The sequence below is a fragment of the Monodon monoceros genome, unplaced genomic scaffold (genome assembly GCF_005190385.1).
Source record: "Monodon monoceros isolate NGI ecotype Baffin Bay Population unplaced genomic scaffold, NGI_Narwhal_1 Super_Scaffold_7, whole genome shotgun sequence".
In the NCBI taxonomy this organism is placed as follows: domain Eukaryota; kingdom Metazoa; phylum Chordata; class Mammalia; order Artiodactyla; family Monodontidae; genus Monodon; species Monodon monoceros.
In genome coordinates this window covers 11,729,596-11,755,192 of record NW_021703784.1, presented here as the reverse complement: position 1 = coordinate 11,755,192, position 25,597 = coordinate 11,729,596, and the positions used below count along the sequence as shown (strand labels likewise).

At 48.5% G+C, this 25,597-nt stretch overlaps 1 protein-coding gene across 1 annotated transcript in view; it reads left to right on the top strand.

The window, feature by feature from the left end:
- Nucleotides 1–25,597, top strand: part of GRIK4 (glutamate ionotropic receptor kainate type subunit 4) — a 308,388-nt gene that overhangs the window by 158,443 nt on the left and 124,348 nt on the right. The window contains exons 5-6 of the mRNA XM_029208211.1: nucleotides 6,483–6,661; nucleotides 10,944–10,997. Coding sequence (XP_029064044.1) covers nucleotides 6,483–6,661; nucleotides 10,944–10,997 — 233 coding nt within the window. The remainder of the gene's footprint in view (nucleotides 1–6,482; nucleotides 6,662–10,943; nucleotides 10,998–25,597) is intronic.

The window sequence follows — 25,597 nt, the reverse complement described above, 5'->3', positions numbered from 1 at the left end:
CCCCCCCAGGAGGCACTGTGAGAGAGCTTTTGCTTACGGTGATACAAATTAACCACTTACCATATGACAAACAGTCTGCTGAGGGCTTGAAATTATCTCATTTAAACCTCACATTAACCACATAAGATGGGCTCTATAGACATTTTTATTATATGCGTGAAGAAAAGAGAGATTAAGTCCATTTTCAAGGTCACATGGTTCTTGTTACCTCTCTCCCTGCATCTCCGAACACTGTGGAAGAGACAGAAGTGAGGGACCATTTTTCCTATTTTATGGGAGGACTGAGGCCTTCTTCCCAGGCAACTCAAGTGGTGAATCAGAGGCCAGAACTTGGAATCAGAAACCTGGGTTTGGACCTTGGCCAGTTAGTTCTGTGATCTGTCCCAGCATCTCTCCTGCTGCAGTGATTTGGTCTCTACCCAGGAATAATGATAATACCTGCTTCCAGGGCACTTGTAGGGTTAAATCAACAGTATGTGAAGAAGCTTAGGAAACACTGAAGGCAGTTCTCAGGGCAGGGATGCCTCCTGGGCCCAGTAATTAATAAACCAACAAACACCCTGAAGTGGAGAGGCCGAGGGGAGCGCAGAGGGCAGATTCTCCCCACGCCCATCCTTGCCGTCAGAGAAGGGGGCCGCCTCCATGGCCGAGCAGGCAGCAGGTGGTCCTCCTGGGACTGAGAAGTCTCAGCCTCCTCCTCCGTCCCCTCTCTGTCTCCTCCTCTGGTCCCCATGGTCTGGCCCTTTCTGTCCTTTCTTGGGGCCAAGCCCAGGTGTGGGATGGGACAAAACCAAGAAGCAGGTGAAATACGTACGTCGTTCAAGCATTCGAATTTGTTCCGTGCCCCTGCCCCACTGACAACACCTCGGACCCTCCTCCCTCTCTCTCCATCAGAATCTGCTCCCTGGAAAAACAGAACGTGAAAACCGTACACCCGAGGCACTTGCACCTAGCAGGGGGAGGGGACTGGAGATGTACCAGGTTTAGGGCACGGTGCATGGTGGTGAGCTCACATCGTCTCCCTAAATCCTCTGGTCGGTATTCCATCAGATGCCTCCCACAAGATTTTAAAGTGTCGCCCCTGCTGGGAATATTAACATTTTCCAGAATCGAAGCTTGCAGCCCAGGGAATCAGCCAGTGGAGAGGAGGGATGCCCGTTGACATGATTATTTATTCTTAATTTTTGATGCAAAGGTCCTCTGTGTCCCCTGCAGACCCATCCCTTAGGCGTTTGTGTCCTTGTCCTGCAGACTGTGTAACCCCTGCTGTGCCTTTCTCAGCCTCTCCATCCTTTTCCTCCCTGCCCCACCTGGCCCCTGGGTCCCAGTCCCAGAAGCCAGTCTCCTTCCTTCTTCCTAGAACAGCCAGCCTACTGGGTTTCACATCGATCCATCCCATTGCATACTGAGCAAGACTAATAGGTTCCCCAGGTCCCGCTCAGCCTTGGCCTCGGCAGGCAGACTCGCTGCTGGGCCAAGGGTCCCTCAGGAGAGGAGGGTCAGGGTGCAAGTGGAGGGGAAGCAGGGAGAGAGCAGCTTTTAACCCTTCTGGTGGCACCTGCCTTTGGCAAATCCCTTAGTTCCATGAAACAGATAGAGGTGAGGAGAACGACAATTGGAAAATACCAAACTGCACTGAGAAACTCTAATCTTCTTTATGTAACTAAACCACTTTTCCTCTTCTGCAGATGCTTTCCTCTACCTAGAATAAAAAAAGGATCCTTTTCTGATTCATAAAGACTCTCTGGGCTGGAAAGACATCAACATTTTTGTAGTTCAGCTTTCCGACCCCTGGTTTCATTCCCTCTACAGCCATGCTCAACTGGGGCTTCAGTCTTTCCTTGACTACCTCCAGCAATGGGGGACTCCCTCCCTCCTGATGCAGCCCACTGCCTATTTAGATGGTTCCAACAGAGCTTCTTCCTTATGATAGCTAAGTGTGTCCCCCTGTGACTTCCATCCATTCATTATTTCTGGGGTTAGCCCTTGACTACAACTCAAGAGCAGGTCTGTCTTATGACAGCCCTTCCCCTCTTCCTCAGACCAGGCACCCACTTCCTTAGTGGCTCCTCAAGTGACGTGGTGTCTGTCCCCACCTGGCAGTGCTGCTGCCCTGATCTGTTAGGATGCAGAGTCTCTCTCTTCCCCCAGAGGCCTGTGTTCAGTCCACCAGCAAGCACCGTGCATCCCACCTCACAGTGGGGATGTGCCGAGGAGTTTGAAATAGGAGCCCTGCCTAACACTGTGAAGTAATTACAGTACATGTTATCTATCATAATACATGCATATATGCATAAGCATATGCTATCAAATGTTTCATATGGTTTATAACCAAGGGCTGTATTCTGTGAATTGGGTAATAAATCCTGTGTGAGTTGGGAGAAGAGAGAAGTGGGTGGGGGCTGGAGATCGGAGAGAGGGTTTGGGGGAGGAGATGGGGTGAAGGACCGTTGGGATGTGAGTGAGTGGGGGGGATGGATGGAAGCCAGATTGGGGGGGCGCCTTCTGGGTGACAGACACTGTTCTGCTGACTTGCCATCCTCTGACTCCCGCTGTAAGGTAGTCTTGACGCTTATCCCACAGATGAGGAAATTGAGGGGCAAAGGGGCAGAGAGAATGGCTCACACTAGCTAACCTATGGGCGGTGCAGGAGCTGGGATTCACGGCCCACCTGGCGCTCTTTCTGTTACTTCAGGTGCAGTGCAGCCTGGGAAAGGGAGTGACTGGGTAGGAGATCCTGGGGACAGTTGCGGACCTCCCAGGGACTCGCTGCCCTTCTCCCCTGCCCTCCCCTGGGCCTTCCCTGCCTCCCTGCAAACAGTGTTGGATGAGAAGGGGAAGGGATGCTGCTTCCTTGTTTAAAAGGCAGCAGAGCACCCCAAGGGGGAGCAGGGGGTGGGGCATGTGGGCATCTATTAGAGTAGGGTCCCCAGTTTCCCTGACACATTGGAGCTCTTTTACCCGGGAGCTCAGTGCACCTGCCAGCTTTAACGGGATGAAGGGTCCCTGGGCTGCCTTTGCCAGGCTGCTCCGTGCTGTGTGTAATTGTACTGTCACTCCCCAGGCTTTTGTCTTCTCCCACTGAATCTCATTGCGCATCTGAAGGATCCCAGGGGATTTGGCCTCTCTCTCCGTCAGGCTCCAAAGATTCTCCCTGCTGCATTCCAGGCCCTATGGGGGTTCACACCCACCATTCCTCCGTTACTTATACCTCCAGCTGCTCCCTTAGAGCGTGTCCTGGCAGATCTTTCCTTGAGCCAAGGAGATGGCCATGACTTCAGCAGCTCCAGCTCTGTGGCCTCCCCAACCTCGTTGTCCTTTGATCGAGTGCTCAGACCTTTGTCCAAGTGGGATTTTGCTTTTCCCATCATCTCTGAGAAGATGTGAATATTCTCTCCATTTTACAGACAGGACACAGTGGAGCTACCCCATAGGAAGCCAGATTTTCAGGCCACCAAACAAAATAGGGATATCATTTGGGTTGGGTTTTTTTTTTTTCATTTTTATTGGAGTATAGTTGATTTACAATGTTGTGTTAGTTTCAGGTGTACAGCAAAGTGAATCAGTTATACATATATCCACTCTTTTTTAGATTCTTTTCCCATATAGGCCATTACAGAGTATTGAGTAGAGTTCCTTGTGCTATACAGCAGGTCCTTATTAGTTGTATTTTATATATGGTAGTGGGGATATGATTTGAACTTTGCTATAGACTTAGCTACAGGTTCCTGGCCTCTAAGCTCCTGAGGGCAGGGTCTGTACCTGATCCATCTTCTCTGCTGGTGTCCTATTGGCCGGGTGCCGGGCCCTTAGGACAGTGAGTGCTGGATGAACAGACGTGTACCTTCCTCCCTATTCCTTCTGCCTCACTGAGTCACCATTCCTGACCTTTGGGTTCTTGTGGGGATGAGTAGACACAAAAGAGGTAACACTGATTCTACGCATGCCAGTTCCAAGTGTGCTTTCACATGGGATCTCAGTGAGTTCTCACCTGTTATGCCCATTTTACAGATGAAGAGTGGAGCCTTGAAGAGGTTAGATGGTTCTCAAGGTCACACAGCCAGCGAGGGTTGACCCTGAGCTTGAATCCAGATCTTCTGCGTCTGGGTTGGCAGGAAGTGCCCTGGCAGCATCAGTGCCACTCTGGATGGAAGCCGGTGGTGAGGGGCTGGGAGGGGCACCGATAGCAGCAGGGGGTCTGTACAAGCCTCTATTGAGGCCTGTTTGGGAAGGAAGGAAAGGCCAACCCGATGCTGGGCTTGCACGGCCTGGGTTTCTGAAGCCTCTTTGTGAATAGCAGGCCCTCCGGGGGCTCCCTGCTCCCTGATGCAGCCTCCAGCTCCTGGGACCACCTTCTCAGGACCTGGGGGACGGGAGTTAGGGGTTGACCCCACCTTCCGGAGCTCCAGTCTCCATCATGCCAGGCCCGTGGGCTCTACCCTGCTCCCTTTTCCTTGTTAACACGGCACACCAAGGCTTCCCCGCCAAAGCCCAGAGACGCGTGTCTCCAGGCCTCCCTGGGTTCTGTGCCTGATGCTTCCTGCTGCATTTTATCCTAAGAGGCAGTCTGTCTCAGGGGAAGAGGGTTGGATGGAGACGAGAAAATGGGGATTGTGGTCCCAGCTGTGCTCCCGGGCACATCTCGTCGTCTCTCTACAAAATGAGGGAGGTGCTACGAATGCTCTTCAGATGCCCCCCATCTTACCTTTTGGTTCTCAAGGGTCAGGAGGGGGCGTGACCTGAACAGGGAGGGTCATATTCATGACATCTCTGCATTTAATATTCCTTTAACCAGTACAGACACCAGGGCACTGGGATCTTTGGTTAGAAAGCAGCCCTTCCTGGGCCATCCTCAGTGTGTGCAGACTGTGTCTGGGAGAGTTATTCCTCTCCTGCCTCCTGTTCGCCTCTGTGCTGTGGGATACGAATACTTATAGGATCCTTGGGAGGACTTGAATGAGATGAGCCATTAAAATGTTTAGCCCATTACCTGGAACACAATAAGAAAAATGTTACTCTTATCATTGATTGGCTTTTGAGAGCAAATGCCTATAGGTCTCTTTCCATTGGAAGTCCTGCTGACTTCTCAGGAGACCTCCCACCCAACCACACACCCTCCTCCTGGCCTGCCTTTTCAGAGACAAAGCAGGATTAAGACCTTTGTGTCTCCGTGACATCCTTCTGGAATCCCTCCTCCCGAATCCCTCCTCCCGTATGCTAAAAGGCAGATAGCGAGGGAGGGGGAGAGTCTTTAGCGCACAATCCCAGTTTTCTGTTTTGTTCTGCTCCCACTTGATTGCCTGCTGGAATGCAATTCAAGACCTGTTCTTTCATAATCATAATAATACCTTGTCTCAGTGCAGCCGTGGTGCTCTGAGGAGTTCAAAGGGTTTCGCTAGACCTGTTTTCTGGGCCTTGTGACATTGAGGGAATTGCTCCCCGACCTCCACCACGGAAATAAAGGCTGCATGTAACATTTATGAGGGCTCACCATGCGTGAGGTTCTGGCCTAAGCACTTGGCGTGTTACTTCATTTAATCTTCTCCACAGCCCTGAGCTCTGGCCGCTGGTATTACAGGCACACCTCGTTTTACTGCACTTCGCAGATACTGCTTCTTTACAAATTGAAGGTCTGTGGCAACCCTGCCTCAAGCAAGTCTATCGGTGCCATTTTTCCAACAACATTTGCTCACTACGTGTCTCTATGTCACATTTTGATCATTCTCATCATATTTCAAACTTTTTCATTATCATTATATTTGTTCTGTGATTGGTGATCTTTGATGTTACTCCTGCAAAAAGATTACGACCCACTGAGGGCTCAGATGATGGAAGCAATAAAATATTTTTAAATTAAGGTATGTGCATTGCTTTTTTTAGACATAATGTTATTGCACATTTAACAGACTACAGTATAGTGTAAACATAACTTTTATATGCACCGGGAAACCAAAAAATTCTTGTGACTCACTTTATGGCGGTGGCGTGGAACCAAACGCGCAGTATCTCCGAGGTCTGCCTGTATTCTCATTTCTCAGATGAGCAACTGAGGTCAAGAGACCCAGCCACATGAGGTCACCCAGTGAGCAAGTGGCCAAGTTAGGGGAAGAAACCCAGGCCTGGTGGGTCTCTGAACACAGGTCTTGGCTGCTGGGCAGCGCTGCCCCCAGGGCCGTGAGAAGGAGTTGGGGATTCTCTTGTCCGATTCAAGGGAGCCTCATTCTCTGCTTTAAAAGAGCATTCCCCAGGGGGTTGGGGTAGGCCTTGGGCACTGAGGAGGGTTCTTTTCATTTGAGATGGGGTGACAGGACGCCCCAGAAGTTAAGAGACTCGCTCAGGTTAGGATGTGCCTGCTTAACCAACAGGGGGCAGACCCGCGACCCTGACTCCGGCACGAGTCTTCGCTTGTCCTGCTTTGGCTCCCGTGTCTCCCAAGGCAGCGCCGTGGACCCTCAGGGCCTTTGTCCTCTCTTCCCCTGCAGGCCTTTTAAACCTCGAGAAGCTGCTCCGGCAATTCCTGATCTCCAAGGACACCCTCTCGGTCCGGATGCTGGATGACACTAGGGACCCCACCCCACTCCTCAAGGAGATCCGGGACGACAAGACAGCCACCATCATCATCCATGCCAACGCGTCCATGTCCCACACCATCCTCCTGAAGGTGGGCGCTGGGCCGGGCGGGTGCTGGTGGGCGCCGAGCGTACGCCCCCTTCCCCTTCCCCTCCCCCTCCTTCTGAGCTGGCACTCTGCTCCCTTCTTGCCTTGGGCATCCTCCTGGGCCAAGGCTGAAGGAGCCCGGGGCTGGACTTCTGACCCTAACAAACCTCTTTGTGCTTCAGTTTCAATGGACGGCTCCTGAGAGCTAAAAGGAGAAAGCAGGGTGATGGCAATGTCATAGAACATGTAACTCATGGCGCAACAGGGCAGCCACCAGCTGAAACACTGGCCAAGCCTAGACCTGCCAGGAACTCTGTGGTCCAGGGGTTCCTAGGAGGGGCTAGGGTGGTGGCGTGGGCCACTTGGGGACTTGGGACAGAGGCTATTTGCCAAAAGGAGTAGAAGCATCTCCATATTTTGACAACCAGGGCAGTCACATCCGTGTGTATTACTGAATATCAGGCCTGTGTGTAATCCTTACACGTGTACTATAGTTCACCAAGTGCTGTCATGTAATTTCTCAGTGTAATCCTCCCCATGACCATGTAAGGTGGGCCTGATATCTTCCCTCCGCAGACGAAGAAACTGAGACTCTGCGAGATGAGCAGTTTTGTCCAAGGCTCGGCCCTGTGAGGAGCAGAGCGAAGTTGGCATTGGTTCTCTTAACAGCAAATCAGCCCATTTCTTCTACCCCCCGGGACACAGAGGGGCAGGGTGCTAGCTCCTGAATCAACATATACACATGGAAATGGAGAGAGAGAGAGAGAGAGAGAGAGAGAGAGAGAGAGAGAGAGAGAGAGAGAGAGAAGTCAATACCTGGGGGTCCACTCTGGACAAACAGCTGCAAACTGCTGGGCATCCTTGGAATCACTGGCTCCACTTCCTGGGCTGGTGGCTCGGCTAGGCAAGCAGCCCCAGAAAGAGTAGACCGTGCTTCCAGGCTCCGCCATGGCTCTGGCAGCTCCCCCAGCCTCTCCAGGCACATTGGCCTCTTCTAATGCCATTTTAATTGCACATTTAAGTGCAACCTGCCATCTTCCAGTGGGGGAGTGAGGTTCCTCATTAACTTCTGTGGAGCCATGAGGAGGCCGGCAGACACGCGATGATTCTCTCTTCCTCTCCTTCCCTCGCTGTCTCCTAACCTCCCCACCCCAGCTAGTTTTGTTTCAGAATTAATAAGAGATTAGAATGAGTTCTCTGAGTACTGCGGGCTGTCCCTTCAGCCTGTTGCTATAGTAATTTTCCACAGCTCCAAACCCACGTCTGCCTGTGTGGGTATACCCAACTCACACACTCAAACACAGAATTTTTGTCCTTCTCTTTCTTCTCTTATGTCCAGAGCTATGATCGAGGAAGTCATCAAAGACAGAAAAGCTCCCCTAAGTTTCAGGGCACGAGAGATAAAGGCTGAGGAGTCCTCAGGAAGGTGGGGAGTAGGGAGTGAGATAGATTTCCCTCAGTCCCCTTGCCAGGGGCGGGTTGGAACCTACGGTAGCTGGTTCCTACCTGGATGGTGCCCTGGTGGAAGTCTTAGGCTCAGCCCTTGCCCAGGAATATTTCATCACTCCCAGGATATGCAGTTGCCTCCCCACTCTCTTTAATATGTGTATTTCATTGTTGAAATTTAGGAAAGTACAGAAAAGCACACATAAAAAAATAAACATCATTCACAATTCCATCACCCAGAGAGAACCACTATTAAATTTTGGTGTCTAGCTTTTCTGCCTTTACAGACACATTTTTTTCCTTTTCCAAAACTATTATCACACGGCACACACTCTTTGGAAAGCTGTGTTTTTGTTCTACTTAATAACATGCCATGCATTTTTCTCATGTCATTGCATATTTTTCTACAAATATTTTAATGGCTGCATCATTTCCTATCCCATGGATGTACCATAATTTATTTAACCATCCTTTATTGTTGGAGATACAGGTTGTTTTCAATCTTTGCTATAATAAATAATGCTGGGATGCACGTCTTTGTACATAAATCTTTATGCAAATTCATGAATATTTTCTGAGCATAAATTTCTAGGAGTGGAATTACTGAGTTAAAGGTATGCATATGCTTTTCAGGATTTTGATATGATTTGCCACATTGCCTTTTAGAAAGGCTGTAAGGATTTACACTCCCACCAGCAGCATATAGGTGTCTTATAGCACCCTTGCCAATACTGGGTATTTTCATTAAAAACGCCTTTAATTTTTTTTATGGCTGGGCATTTGAAGGAAATTCCCTTGTAATGATCATTATTAACAAATGGTTCTGCTGGGTGCAGGCTTTCCTGAGGCCACCTGTCAGACTCAGCCCTTGTGACCTTGGAACCAAATCCATCAGTGACCAGCGAGGTTTCAGGAAACCTTGTTCCCATTTGAATTCCTAGCAGCCCCAGCAGGCCAGCCCTGCATCCGTCCTGGACTCAGTCCGCATGTTTCCCTGGAGCTTCAGACTCCTCTTTCACGGGGCTACAACCTGGCCTTGAGGGGCGTCAGGGAGGATGAACTCAGTGTGGGAAGCAGTGTGATCAGAGGATGTACAGAGCTTCTGGGAGTCTTGGTGTGCACTCCTGAGCCTGGCCCCAGAGCTAGACAGCGCTCCGCTGCCTCTTGATTTCAGGAAGATTTCCAGAGTAATCCCCTACTTTATTGAGTGGCTGTTCTGGCAACGAACTCCATGTTTACCCAGAATTCAGGTCTCAAAAACCAAGGGTCTCTTGTCTCTTATTTTTAGGACATCAGATTTCACAAAGTGTATTTTAACCATCTGACGGTGCCCTCTCCCAGCCCCCTGCCCCCAGCCCATCCCTGTAACCCGGGAGCTCTCGCTGGCCTAGGCAGTGGTGAGAGGCACGGACAGCGGTGGGGGAGGGAAGGGATGGAGGTGAGCATCGTGCCCCACCATCTTCTTGGAAGTGGAGGAGGCAATGTAGCTTTGCTAGAAGAAGGAAGAGCCTCCCGTCAGGGTCCTTGGGCTCCATCAGGACCCCCCCGTGTAATCTCACCCCAGACATTTGTTTCCCATTGGAATGGCAGTGATATAATTACCCTGGCCTATCCTTCAAGGAGCCTGTGAAGGTTCCTGTGAGAATGCTTACAAAATTATTGGAGTGCCTTGGGGGGTCAACACGATGTAAGGGGAAAATTTAATCATCCCTGGCCTTGTATTTTCCTCCCATGCACCTCAGTAGTCATGACAAAAACGGTTTCCCAGGGGCCCAGGGCTGTGGGCTACATGATGCAGATCTCACCGACGGTGAGGAGGGATGAGGGCCCTGGGGAGAGCTGGGCTCATTATTTCCGTGATCTCCTTGTCAACTTCTATAGCACCTGTCACACTCCAAGCCAGGCACGCCGACGGGGAAGCTTGCTTAGGGGTATTTATGATGGCTACAAAGATCAGACAAAAGGAGACCCTTCCGAAGTCACAGCTCTCAACCGCGGGCTGAGACTTGCTGATGCGCTGTGACCAAGGGCACGTCCCAGGCAACTTGCTCCTCACTACTAATAAAGGACCAAAGTTTGCAGGTGACTCACCTGTTTCCAACATTACTGCAGATTCAAGAATACCCTTACGAGTCTCACTCACTCTCATCCCGCTAGGGGTGGAGTTAATTTGGGAATTGCCTGCAACCCGCGGACCCTCTGCTATCTATGCCTCGGCCCCTAAGAGAAGTGTGTCAGTAGTTCCATCAATATCATAGCCCTCCAAGGGGAGTATGAGACATTTCCATTTATGAGACGCGTGATCTTCTGGACAAGCTGCACAGCCCTTGGTGCTTCAGCGGTCAGCGCTCAGCTGTCAGTGGGGGTGGTGAAGGAGTAATAGTGCCTACCTCATCAGGTGAACCCGAGTGAAATGCTTCCTAGTGCAGACTGAACACTGAGTGAGGGTTAGCCTTTGGTATTGTTAATGGTTGTGGGGATGATTATTATAGTCTGTTTTATTATTTGTTTCATTTCCCGTAAAGTCACTTTGGTTTCCAGAATACCCAGTTATATCCGTGGGAATGTGTTTTACCTGAGAATATCAGCTACTAGGAGTGTCACTGCAGGGGTGGGGTGTGGGGTGGAGGGGGAGGGACCTTACTCTAGAGGCCAGGGTTTCTGTGCCCCGTCCTCCGAGGCCGAGGGCAATGTAAGAAACAATCCATCAAGATGTCCTACTCTGCTGGTGCTGAAGGGCAGTGGGCCAGACCAAGGGCGGACACTTGGAGCCCTCCCTGCTCACGCACTTCGAGCGGGTTTTTATTTTCCTCTCTAATCTCCTTCTCTTCCCTTTGCAGGCAGCGGAACTAGGGATGGTGTCAGCCTATTACACATACATCTTCACTAATCTGGTAAGACATTTTCACAGCTCACCTCCTTGGCATAGAGAGTATCATTAATTAGGGCCAGTGGGGTGTGACGGAATGAAGCCCGGGAGATGGGAAGTAGGGAAATGGAACAGAGGAGCAGAAGCCAGCCAGAGAGGCAAGGCATCTGAGAAACATGGAAACCCAGGAGCCACTGGGATTCTCATCCCAACAATTCTTAGCCTGGAGAGAATGGAAATTTGGGGACTCTAATGCCTCCATTCAGATGCCACCAGCAACATAGCACTGAGCCCTCTGATGGATGCTCTCCTCTATAGGTCCAGTTACTGGCCTGCAGTCCAGCCTCTACACTGCCAGACCCTTATGCTGGCTGGCTCAGAAGTAGGAAAGCTAGAGCACAAGATGTATCGAGTCCTATGTACAAAGGTGTTATAACTGGATACACGTCCAGAGGCCATTTTTGCCAAATCCCCTTGTTTCGCAGCTGAGAAGACAATTCTGTAGATATTTTACTGAGTCAGGTTGGAGCACTATTTTTGCCATGTACCATCTGTGTACCCTTCAACAAGCACTGAGCCTTGTTTTCCCTATCTGTAAAATGGGCATAAGGACAGCTACGTTATGGAGTTGCCGTCATTTCGAAATGATGTAATTTAATCTGCGTGTATTTTGAAATTATAAAACATTAAGAGATGTGAAAGGTTGGTGTGAAGTATAGACACACTCAGTTAGAGAGTAGAAAGAACCTCAGAGAACAGGTTTAAAAAATTATAACTTTTTGTTTTGAGATTACTATAGATTCACAGGAAGCTGCAAAGATAATACAGAGAGGGACCATGTACCTTTAACCCATTTTTCTCTAATGGTTACATCTTACATTATTACAGTAAATATCAAAACCAGGATATCAAAATATCAAAGCTATTAAGACTTGTGTAGATGTGTGTAACTCCTACTGCAATCAGGATACAAAATCTCATTACCACAAAGATCTCCCTCAAGCTACCATTTTATAGTCACACCCACTTCCCTTCTTCCCACCATCTCTAACCTCTAACAACTGCTACCCTGTTCTCTATTTCTAAATTTTCTAATTTTATATAAATGGAGTCATGAGTAAATGACCTTTGAGGTTAAATTTTTTCACTCAAAGTACTGCCCTCAAGATCCATCAAAGGTGTTACATAAATCAATAGTTTGCCCTTTATTATTGCCGAGTCATATTTCTTGGATGTGGATGTACCAGTTTCCTTAACTATCCGCCTATGGAGAGACATAGTTTCCAGTTTTTGGCTATTACAGATAGAGCTGTTATAAACAGTCATTCAGAGAAGAGGTTTAATTATTTTATGCCTTTATTTATTTTATAAATGCACGAGATATCCAGATCATTTAAGTAGCCCCTTCATCCAGACGTGCTTTGATGTAACAGGAGCCGGGCCAGGCATTCGGGATTACAATGGGAATAAGAAACCAAGCCGGCCCAGGAAAAACCTATTGCAAGGTACCTGTCCTATTGCATAGTGGCAAATTCTATGAGACGTGTACACAAAATGCTTTAGACTCTAGAGCAGGGGTCACTTGCTCTACCTGGAGCGCGCAGGAAATGCTTCATAGAAGAAGGGGCCTTTAAGCTACACCCTGAAAGACAGGTAGGCTTTTTCCTAGACAAACAAAGAAGGAAAGAACATTCGGGGGTGAGCAACAGCTTATTCACATACCTGGAGATTTGAGTGACTTCAAACGCATGGACTGCGCCAGGAATGGGTGTGCCAGTTAATTATTATTCATTTGTAGCCATTCATGAAAGTAACCTACTTAAAAGATGTAAGGCAGGTATCAATGCAAGATCCTTGCTGTGCTTGGGGAGCAGAATTCAACCTCACCATTATGACTCTTGAATCTTAAAATGGAAAAGGTTACCTAGAAGTTAAGCCTTTCTTGGCCAACACAGGTGGTAGGGTAACCTAGGTGATTGTGCAGTGTCCCTTCCGGGATTTAGGGGCCAGGTCTCCTGAAATGTCCTGAGAGGCTGAGGAGATGCCTGCGCAAAGAGACGAGCTGGGATTCTGTGGTCCCTGTTCTTGTCCAGCTGTAGTGTCGTGAGCAGCCCTTTCTTTGGGCTGCTGTGGAATTGTTCCCCCTGCAGCATCCTACAGGCCTTTGCTCTCAGGGTTGAAAGGCCCCTTGAAGAATCCAGTATAGCTGCTTTTCTGGTGTAGGGACTCCCTCCACGGCAGGCTTGCCCCACCACAAACCTGCCTGTTCCATTGTTGGAATTTTTCCACTGAGGTCTAGCATACATATAGAAGGCCACACAAATCATATGTGCACAGCTGAATGAACATTCTCCAGGTGAGCACACCTGTGTCAGCAGCACCCTGATCCAGAAATAGTCCATTGCTAGAGCCCCAGATGTCCCCCTCACGCCCCCTCCCAGTCACTACCCCTCAAAATGTAAAGCACAAGGAACTTCTTTGTTTGCTTATTTATTTATTTTTTCCTATCTAACACTGCTGTTGTAAACCACAGCATTAACATGGAAAAGGGTGGAAAAGGATTAGACTATTCCCAGAGCAATGCAAAAGCATTTGCCTAATGTAAGGAGGCATCTGGGGGAGCCCAGCAAATTAGCAGAAGAATAGAGAGAGATGAAACTCCAATTGTGTTCCATTTGGGGAGCCTGGAAAGTAGAGGGGAGGAGGGGGAAAAGGCAAGCCAGGAGCCACCTGCCTTGTGCCCACCTGCCAGGGACACCCCCCATGTCAGTTAGCCAGGGCAGCAGAGGAGGAAGGAGCGGGGCAGCAAGGAGTCGCGGGGGTGTCTTTGCAGATTGAAGGAGGCTAGTCTTTTGGAAGATAAGTTCCCAGGACGGTAATGAGAATAATGCGCGGTTGCTTGGCCTGGAGATGTTTAAGAAAGCGTCACCCACGCTGCAACCCACCACTCCGTCTTCTCAAACATGGTGATGATTGTGATGAGTCTTGTGGAGAAAGCACTGGCCGGTGAAGTCAGGAGACCTGGGTCACGTCCCCACCCTGCCTTATACTCACTGTGTGACTTTGAGGGAGTCACGTTGACTCTCTGAGCCCCAGCTTTCTCCTTTGTAAAGTGGGGATAATAAAATCTTACGGGGTTGTTGTGAGGATAAAGAAAACTGCATTATAAATTGCCAAGTACTATATGTTTTGAAGGCATTGTATTTTTTTTTAACAGATCTTTACTGGAGTATAATTGCTTCACAATACCGTGTTAGTTTTGGTTGTACAACGAAGTGAATCAGCCGTATGCGTACATATATCCCCATATCCCCTCCGTCTTGTGTCTCCCTCCCACCCTCCCCATCCCACCCCTCTAGGTCATCGCAAAGCACCAAGCTGACCTCCCTGTGCTATGCAGCTGCTTCCCACTAGCTATTTTACATTCGGTAGTGTATATATGTCGATGCTACTCTCACTTCACCCCAGCTTCCCCCTCCCACCCCGTGTCCTCAAGTCCATGCTCTATGTCTATGTCCTGCCCTGCCACTAGGTTCATCAGTACCATTTTTTTTAGATCCCATTACAGTGGCCAAGAGGCACATGAAGAGATGCTCAACATCACTAACCATTAGAGAAATGCAAATCAAAACTACAATGAGGTATCACCTCACACTGGTCAGAATGGCCATTATCAAAAAATCTAGAAACAATAAATGCTGGAAAGAGTGTGGTGGAAAGGGAACCCTCCTGCACTGTTGGTGGGAATGTAAATTGGTACACCCACTGTGGAGAACAGTATGGAGGTTCCTTATAAAACTAAAAATAGAACTACCATATGACCCAGCAATCCCCCTAGAGGCATATACCCTGAGAAAACCATAATTCAAAAATTACGTGTATCACAGTGTTCATTGCAGCAGTATTTACGATAGCCAGGACATGGAAGCGACCTAAGTGTCCGTCGACAGATGAATGGATAAAGAAGATGTGGCACATATATACAATGGAATATTACTCAGCCATAAAAAGGAATGAAGTTGAGTTATTTGTAGTGAGGTGGATGGACCTAGAGCCTGTCATACGGAGTGAAGTAAGCCAGAAAGAGAAGAACAAATACCGTATGCTAAGGCACTGTATTTCTTTTGTAACACTCCGATACTTTCAGCTTTCAAAGAGCTTTTGTCCTTCTTGGGTGGGCACAGAACTAGATGAGCTTTGGGAGCGTGCCTCAGTCAGAGAGTTCTTTCAACTTGGACTTAACAGGATTCACACGGTTTGTAAGTTTGCAAGAGGAAATCAGAAAAGTAACTGCATGAATGATGATGGCTGAGTAATAGCCAAGAAAAGAGAAGCAAAGCTGTTGCAAAAATCAGTCAGTGAGAGAATATGCTGGATGCTTCTCATTAGTGCCTTGGCTCTCTGGAAGGGACAGACCCTATGAGGAGTAAAAAAACTATTTTTAAGTCCATTCTTTCTGCCCAGTTGCTGTTGGATTCTTGGGCCAGAGCATTAGGGGCTTTATGTAGAGGTTCAAAAGTGAGCCTCTGTGCTTCTCCAGTCCCTTTCCCCAAATACAGATGCCACCTAGACTTTAATTTTTATTTATTTATTCTCTGAATTCCTCAAGGATCCCCATCACGTCTCACCTCTCTGAATTCTGCCACAGTGATGCAGCGGGCACTCAGATTAGCTTTTTGAGAGTTAGCACAAAGGTGTGGGCTTTGGCATTCGTAGACATGACTAAGAATTCCAGTTTGACTAGCGATCAGCTGTGTGATCCTGTGCAAGTTACTTAAACTCTCTGAGCCTCAGTGACCTCACCAGCTGTTGGACGCTAATAACACCTGCCTCAGTAGATAATACCCACACAGAAACTGACTCACAGTACAAGTTTAGTAAAGAGAAGGTATTATTTTAAAAAGTCCTATTTGTGCTTCCCATGTACTGAAAAGAGCAGGAGATATTTATTTTGCTGCCCAGCCTCTAATGGCCTGTAAAAGTGACTTCTAAAATGCCGTTTTATTGATTTCCAGAGAATGACTAGAACTAGGTAGTTCAGTTATTGTGCATAACCATTGTAGGGTTTGCTGGTATCAGTAATTACTGAGTAGTTGGTCAGGTCTTCATACCTCTGTCCCACCAGGTGTTACAATTGATTTAGGGCATCTGTAATCAATGGGTTTGTTTGACTGCTCTGGACTCCATCAGTTGATTATCCATCACAAGAGTTGGGACAGAAATAGCCATCATGAATCAAACTTCTAAACCATCAATTCATTTTGACCTTATAGAAAGCACAGTTTCTTTCTATCGGGGTCTGGCCAGCAGGGAGAGTAAGGGTGCCAGCCTTGAGCTTTGAGTGACGGAGGTGACTGATGCAAGGAGAGGTTGGGCCACGAGAGCTGAGGCTGGCTGGGAGGATCCTGCAGCTATGACGGGAAGAGCCGGGGAGGAACTCCACAGGTCCAGGGAAGAGCCAGTGGGAGCCCAGGCTCAGTGAGGTGTGTGACAAATGTGAGAGACACTTCAGCAAGAGGGCAGAGACCCAGGAACAGGGACAGACTCGCTGCAGAACAAAGGAAGAAGTCACGTACAGGAAGTTGGTAGCCGCTGAGGGCAGACAGTCATAGCAAACAGCAAACAAATACCCAGGTCTTTTACTTATATCTCTATTTCGAAATAGAATCTGGCGTAGTTTGTACTAGTGTCAGAGGTTTGATCCGTGAAACAGCTTCTTGTCCCTGCTTCTGGTTCTGATGGGTCAGGAGTCAGTCCCATCAGGGGTACAAACCTCTGATGAACAGGTAGGAATGGGTCACCTGAAGGCACCTGGCTAAGGCAGGAACCCAGCCAGAGGGTCAGCTCCTGGGGTCCAAATCATGAGAGCTTTTATGGTAAATTGAGAACCTGGATATGCACCTGGCCAGGGATCTGGAGAGGAACGAGAAGGAGGCAGGTCCTGGTGGTTGGCCAAGGTAAGGGGTCAAGAGTCCAGGCCAAAGTAAGATGGACCAAATAAGGGACAAAGCAAGGTGAACAAGAAAATTATTCTGCAAAGACACAAAGGACACAGATGCATGAGTGACCTTGAAAACTGGTTCCTGCCTTTATCCAGATTTGTTGCTTTCTTTGTTTTTTGAACGTTTTTATTCTGGTAAAATATATGGAACATAAGATTTGCCATTTTAACCATTTTTAAGTTTACAATTAAGTGGCATTAATTACATTTACAATGTTGTGCAACCATCATCACTACCTATTTCTAAAACTTTTTCATTACCCCAAACAGAAACTCTTTAAATATTTTTTTTTAAATAAGGAAGGGTATTTTTTTTAATTAATTAATTAATTTGTCTGTTTTTGGCTGTGTTGGGTCTTCGTTTCTGTGCGAGGGCTTTCTCCAGTTGTGGCGAGCGGGGGCCACCCTTCATAGTGGTGCACGGGCCTCTCACTGTCGCGGCCTCTCCCGTTGCGGAGCACAAGCACCAGACGCGCAGGCTCAGTAGTTGTGGCTCACGGGCCTAGCCCCTCCGCGGCATGTGGGATCTTCCCGGACCGGGGCACGATCCCGTGTCTCCTGCACTGGCAGGCGGATTCCCAACCACTGCGCCACCAGAGAAGCCCCAGCTCTTTAACTATTAAGCAGTAATTCCCCATTCCCCTTCCCCCCACCCCCAGCCCTGATAACTCCTAATCTGTTTTCTGACTCTATGAATTTGCCTATCCTAGATATTTCATAATAGTGGAATCACGTAATATTTGTCCTTTTGCGTCTGGCTTATTTCACTCAGCATGTTTTCTAGGTTTATCCATGTTATAGCATGTATCACAACTTCATTCTTTTTTTAACTCTTTTTTTTATAGTGGTAAATATACATAAAATTTACCATTTTAAAAAGTTCATTCAGTAGCAATAAGTATACTCACATTGTTGTACAACCGTCACCACCATCCATCTCTAGAACATTTTTCATCCTCCCAAACTGAAACTTTATACCCGTTAAACACTAACTCCCTATCCCTCCTCCTCCCGGTCCCTGGCAGCCACCATTCTGCTTTCTGTCTCTATGAATTTGCCTCTTCTAAGTGCTTCATGTAAGTGAAATTATAATATTTGTCCTCTGGTGCCTGCCTTACTTCACCTAGCATAATGTCTTCAGGGGTCTCTGTGTGTCAGAATTTCCTTCCTTTTTCAGGCTGAATAATAATCCATTTTATGTATATACCACACTTTATTTATCCCTTCATCCATCATGTGGACACTTATGTTTCTTCTTTTTTTTTTTTTTTTTTTTGCGGTACGCGGGCCTCTCACTGTTGTGGCCTCTCCCGTTGCGGAGCACAGGCTCCGGACGCGCAGGCTCAGCGGCCATGGCTCGCGGGCCCAGCCGCTCCGCGGCACGTGGGATCTTCCCAGACCGGGGCACGAACCCGCGTCCCCTGCCTCGGCAGGCGGACTCTCAACCACTGCGCCACCAGGGAAGCCCCCTGCTTCTTCCTTTTGGCTATTATGAATAGTGCTGCAGTGAACATAAGTGAACAAATACCTGATCGAGTCCTGCTTTCAATCCTCTTGGGTATATATCTAGTAGTGAAATCCCTGGATCATATGGTAATTCTATGTTTACTTTTTTAGGAACAGCCAAACTCCTTTCTAGCCGTACCATTTTTATTCCCACCAGTCATGTATGAGGGTTTGAGTTCCTCCACATCCTACCAAAACCTGTTATTTTTTGTTTTTATGATAATAGCCATCTTAATGGTATGAAGTGTTCAGATGTGTTTCTTATTTCTATTTGGAGTTTTCCAACTGAAAGAAGCAAGACCACATGGCTAAAGTTGAGAGTCCTGATTAAGAAGCTTTATAATGGGAGAAAGAAGCTGGTGTGTAAAAACCAGTCCTTGAGTCCATCAGACCTGGTGAAAATCCCCAGTTCGGGAGCGTCCTAGCTGTGCGCCCTGATGCTCTTGGGGGCCTCAGTTTCCTCATATGTAAAATGTGAATAATAATATCCATCTCAAGAGATGTTGGTAAAATTTAAAAATAGCGATGGATAACACTTTGTATCCAGTAGGCAATGCCAACTGCTTTAACAGATAAACCCCAATCCCACGGCTTCACACAGTAGATGTATATTTCTCACTCAACTGAAGTCCCCCAAGTGTGTTCCTGGTCATCAGGCAGCCTTCCAGAAGGTCATCTGGGGGCCCAGGCTTCTTCTAGCTTCTAATGTGTCCTCTGAGAGGCCAGGAATGGGGAAAAACATAAAGGATCAGACACAGGAGGGCTTTGGGGGCCAAGCCTGGAAGTGGCACACAGTATTTCCCCTCACAATCCCACTGGCGAGAATTTAGTCACATACTCACACCTACCGAAAGTGAGATGGGGGAACGTCACGTACCATGTGTCCAGGGAGAAGAGGAAATGAGTGTGCTGATCCGCTACCCGTATCTGCCACATTATTAAATGATTAGTGATCACATACGTCTCTTTTGCGTATGCTGGAAAAGCAATTAGCATCCCAAGCCCTGGCATGTCTGTTTAGAGGCTAACTGACTGTATCCATGGAGATCAGCACTTCATTATAAAGGCGTCAGCTCCCTTATAACTAAAAGGGTCTGCACCTCGAATGGTCTTGCCCAGGTGGGCCGCTGGCCTGACGGTCCTGTCTGGCACTTCCAGGTGGGGACTGCACTGGACAGGTATAGATTCTCTGTGCTCATTCCGCTCTTTAGTCTGGAAGGAGTCTCTGTCCTCCAGTCAGCCTCCGGGTTTGGCTGCAGGAACCATTGTTCCGCAAGACTGATGGTAGTTTGGATAAAGGACGTGAAGAATTAAGGGCCTTTGGGCAAAGCCCAGTCGGCTGCTGAGAGAGCAGAGATGTCATCTGAAGAGAAGAGGTGAAGGAGGAAGCGCAATTTGAGCTAATAAATCTGGGAGAATTATCCAGCTACTAATGAACCCAGGGAGATTTGTAGTCACTGCCTAATAAAGAAAAGAAAATCACCCTAATCTATTGTCAGCGAGCACAGATGAGCCCTGTGCCAAAGGAGGGAGCTGCTGCCTTGGCAGGGAGAAGTGTGGAGATTCAGGGTCAGGGCCAGAATCATGAAATGTCAAGGAGAGGTAGTAAGTGGGCACCGGAAGCAGGGAGCTGTATGGTCAGTGGGCCATCTGGGCTGCCACCGACATTGCAGGCAGCATGGCTCGCTGGATGTGGTGACCACCGTTTCATTTTCCTGCCACAGGTAAGGCTAGAGCGCCATGCTCTTGATACCACCACCAGCACGCTGGAGGGCAGTGCTGTTTGTATAGAGGCACCGGCATCTCAGAGTTTTTTCCTTTGGGGAATCTAGAGAGAAGGGGCCAAGTGCTGGCTGGGTGTCAGAAGGCATGGGGCAGGGTGACACCAGCACCTGTAGGGTTACACCTGCATGGAGAAGGGTTACACCAGCACCTGTAGGGTTACACCTGCATGGGACAAGGTTACACCAGCACCTGTAGGGTTACACCTGCATGGAGAAGGGTTACATCAGCAGGAGGCCTCATCATGCAGAGGATGGGCAGTGAAGCAGCTGTGGCTTCTAGTTATGGCCCTTCTACTAAATAGCTGGGTGACATAGTAACAGTGATAGTTGATATTTATTGACTACCTTCTACATGCAAGGCTCTGTAATAAGTGCTTCTCAGTTATTTTCTCGTTTAAACCTCACACAACAACTCGAGCAGAGCACTATTTTATCCCCATTTTAGAGATGAGAAAGCTGAGGCTCATAAAGTTTTGATACTCTGTACAAGGTAGTAGAGCCAGATCACAAACCCAGGCAGTTAGCTCTTAGCCACCTCACTCTACTGCGTTTATCTAGGCATGCCATTTCTCCTTGCTGGGCTTCAGCTTCTTCATCTGAAAATTATGATGTTGTATTAGGTGGTCTCTGAGGGTCTTTCCAGCCCTGGACTTATTTCATCCTACACATGGTTGAGGGCATCACAATTCATAGCACCCTGCGGTTGGGAATGTTTCCTGGAGAGAGGGGAGGATGATCCATTGGATCGAGGGCCCATGGGGCCCTGGAAGCAGTAGAAACTAACAGCTCCGTGGATTCCCAAGGAGTAGCCAGGTCCTGCTGAGTCTTGCGGAAATAACCCCTCCATGCCCTAGTCTCTATCTTGTTTGGGCAGAATGGATATATGCAGCCGATTTTTCTCCTCTGGGTCCATGTTATTGTCAAGCAGACTGAGCCTGTGTTTATTTTTCTAGAGGTTGATCAGAGAGATTAGCCATAAGTAACTGAAGTTGCTAAAATTATTACAGAAAGGGGAGCCGGGGCAGACAGGGAGGGAAGAAACAAATGATTCCAGAGAACGTGAATGCTCACCGTCCTGCTCTCCTGATCCCCTGACGGACCAACCCTATTCATCTTTTAGGTCTTCCTTAAATGTCGCTTCCTAAAGAACTTTCCCCTGACACCCGCTGTGTTGAGTCTGCTGTTACAAGCTCTCACAGCGCCTTGTCTTCCGTATTTTGTAGCATCCATCTCGTGGGAATTCCTCCTTCTATATCTGACCTCTCCACCAGACTTTGAACTTCGTAAAGGCAAGACCATCACTTGTCCATCACTGTACCCCAGTCACCTACTGGCACACAGTAGGTGCTCAATCGATATTTATTGAGTCAATGAATGGAGAAGTTCATGACATGATAGAGTTCTTGGACTAGGAGGGGTGGCCGGGTGAGATGGCTCATCTCCTTCATCCAGTAGGAATTAGCTCATCCCAACTAAGCCCATGAGCGTAAAGTTCCACAGCTTAGGCAGGAGGAGCTGGGCCCGCCCCCCCCCCCTTTCCCGAGGATGCCTTGGCATTTTCATAGCCCACGTGGTAACTACTCGGTCTGGAATGCCCTTCCTCCATTCTGGGCTGGACAGATTTGAAGTTAAGTATGTGCAAGACCGGGAAGGGTGGTTTCATTCAGGATCTAAGATACAGGGTTTCAGGGGGTTCTGATGAGTGAGTGAGGTGTCAAAGCCTGAGGCCCAGGGTTGGCACCAAGACTGATCATACTTTCTTTACTGGCCGCACCATGCCTGGGTCAGCCTGGGTCAAGTGGCCTCTTCAAGCCAGCACCTGGCACCAGACTCATGGAGCCAGAACCCAAGGGTCTTTGAAACAAAACCTCTACTTCAGGTTTTCAAGGTCATTATGAAATTATCTAGTCCTCTCCGCTGTCCCCATGACTTGGCACATGAGGTTTGGTGAGCCTCATGGCTGTGTTGACACAGAGGATGGAAACATGGCTTAAAGGAGGCAGCCGGGAACCCAGATCAGAGAGGACTTGAGTTTGAATCTGGGCCCTGCCATACATGAGATGCACACATGGTACGTTAACCTACTGGAGTCTCAGTTTTCCCTTTTGTAAAATGGGGATGGTAATTCCTATAACATCATTTTGTGAGGAACATGGAAGGTTTCTAACCCTCAGTGGGCTGCTGGTAAACATTACTCCCTTTTCTCCCCTCTTTCCCACTTCCCTGTTGAGTATGTTCATGCTTAGACCTTGGTGTCCTGGTTTACTGCCTCTAGCTTTCCAAAACGCCAAAGTTGTTATCAGAAACATTTCATAATTGGTCTCTCGCCTAATTGTAGTTAGAACTACAGTTCCCACGGTACGTGAGCGTCTTTCATATCTTGCGGTCTTTTACTGAAAGCATACCCCCCCACACACACAGACACACACACACACACATACCCCTACACACACGCACACACACAGCTAGCCAACAGCTACAATCCATCAGTCGGACAACTTTGCAGTGCCAGAGCAATTGGTTCTAAAGTGTAGTTTATTGTAAAATTATTAAGACCATCTACATATTTCACCTTTATTGTGCCTTTTAAGAGAACCACTCTGCATAATACAGTACACTTTGGTGAATGAATATGTTTTTAGTGCAACTAAGAAAAGAGTAATGGAGTGAAAGCTCCCCATGTGTCTGTCTGAGCTTCCCAGGTACCCCTGCTACCAAATGCAAACCCGGAGAGGTGGCATATCTGGCAGTGACGGATGTCTCCTGGGCGTACATGGGTACAACAGCATCTTAAGGAGAAGTTATTACTCCAGAATTGTGCTCTCTGGCTGCCAACCCTCTTGTGTCTGTTGCCTGAACTAGGCTATTGGTAGAGGGGGATGTATTCAGGGGAAATGGCAGGGAGAATTGGAAAAAGATTCAGGAAGCGTTGACTGAAACTTACTTTCTGAATTTGCATTTGGGGAAACTGGCTGACAGTTGGGAGTCCCTTGGCCCAAGTTATGGGATTAAAAATGATTAGCGGGCTTCCCTGGTGGCGCAGTGGTTGAGAGTCCGCCTGCCGACGCAGGGGACGCGGGTTCGTGCCCCGGTCCGGGAAGATCCCACATGCCGCGGAGCGGCTGGGCCCGTGAACCATGGCCGCTGAGCCTGCGCGTCCGGAGCCTGTGCTCCGCAACAGGAGAGGCCACGGCAGTGAGAGGCCCACGTACCGCAAAAAAAAAAATTAGCTAGTCATGACTAAGCGACTTACCTATGGAAAATGCTTAAAGTCAACTCCACTTATTCAGCAAAGGTTTATCACGTGTCTACTGTGTGCTGGGAATGCAAGCAGCAGTAGGATGTGGCTTGAAGAGCTCTATAAAGGCAAGGTGTGGAAGCCCAGAGGAGGGAGCATTTAGTGCTTTTTTGGGAACTGGGAGAGAGGTTTGCAGATATGGCTTCCTTTGAATGGTTTATTGAGGGAAGGTTAGAAAGGATCGTGGGAGGGTGACTTGTGGACAGAGGTAAGCATTGTAGGCCTGAGAAAGAAAGAGCACGGTGCCTGCCATGGCTGGAGCAGGGGCGTGAAATGGAGAGAGGGAAGCCAGGGCCGGCAGAGGAAGGGTCCCGTCAGATGACATTCCGTCCGCTCTGCAAAATTGCTGGACTTTTCAGCATTAGAAGCTGGCATTGGCAGGTGCAAGGGCTACTCTTGGCTGTCCCACTAACTGACCACATGTGACCTTGGACAAGACCTTTCTCCCTTGGGGATAAACTAAAGGATCTCCAAAGACCTTTCAACTCTTAAATTCTGTCAACTTTATGGATTGGATGAATCTGTAGTAAATGACTGGATGGATTCTCCTGGCACATGAAGCAGGTGGCTTTCCTCTTCATGGGTTCTAGTGTCCCTGTCTGGCTGGCTTGTCCCTCCAGTGCCCTCTGCTGTCCTAGTCCTCTCCACCCCACCCTGGTGGGCAGCACCCCTGGCTCGTGAGTGTCTGGTCCTCTCACACCCTCTTGCCCAGAAGGAGCTGTCCTGTGTCCCGCATCCAGGCCACCTCCTCGGATGGACAACAGGCCTCCTCAAACTGAAAATCCAGTTCGTGCCAATGTATGAATGGCTGATGACAGCATTGAATTTGGAGGGATCTTTGAGAGCATCTAACTGAATCTCGTCATTTTACAGTTGAGGGAAAACAACTGAAGCGGCAAAGTGACTTAGCTCTCACAGTGGTCAGGAGTGGCGGGGAGAGGTCTCCTCTCCAAATTTCATGCATTCACTGGTCAACATCAATTGAGCACTTACTGGGCTGCATGTCAGGGGCAACAATGAAAAAGTCCGTTCTCTGAGGAGGTCAGACTAGGAGGGCAGACAAACCCAAACAGGTGATTGTAAATCAGTGGGTTAAAATGATGAAGATATGCACAGAGTATTACCTGTGAGCCTGGCCAGCTCATATAAAGCTTGCTGGACGAGGCCACACCCAGTGGCCTTAAAGAATTAATAGTTAGCTAGGTTGGGTGGGGGGAAGGGGGATATTCTAAACACACAGCTTAATGCTCAGACCTTTACTTTTTAACCAAAGCCTTTACCAAGGAAGTGGATCCTATGGGAGACTGTAGATTTAGTGAAGAAGGTATTTTGAGGCGGGGAGAAACCTTCAGAGCCTTCACATCACTCCACACAGGCAGCCAATTGCCAACTTCCCTGTCCTGCGTAAGGCAGGTGAAGAAGGAAGATGGGAGTCACAAGTGAACCTAAGTTGACACCTTTCTTGTGGTGGTAGCTGGTCGTAAATGCCAGAGTCACTCCAGGCTCACTTGGATAGCTGTCAACCATTCTCCCCTTCAAGGTGATGGGCACCACTGGCCTAAAGAGAGCATCCCAGCCAGGGCTTGGATTGGGGAACAGGAGCCCGGCACCTGGGCCTCACAGTGAGACCTGGCTATTTAAGGTGAGGCAGGAGTTTCCAAATACACTTGATTCCTAACGGCATGCGGCAAGGGGTATGAGGGCAGAATGAATATTGCCAGGAAAATCAGTAGAAACTGAAGGAGTGTTCAATAGGGGGTGTGGAAACCCTGGTGGAGGTGAAGAAACCCTGGCATTGGAGGAACCAATTATCTGTCAGCCCCTTTACTCACATTTGACAAACTGTGTGACAGTGAAGACAGGTCCCACGGGACTCCCAGAACCACGTTTGGAGATATTTGCGTATCATCCATTTAACAGAATTGAAGCTCATTCCTTGCATCTGCCCCGACACACACACACACACACACACACACACGCGCGCGCTCCCTCTCTCTGCCTCTCTCTCTGTCTCTCTCTCCCTCTCTCCTCGCTCT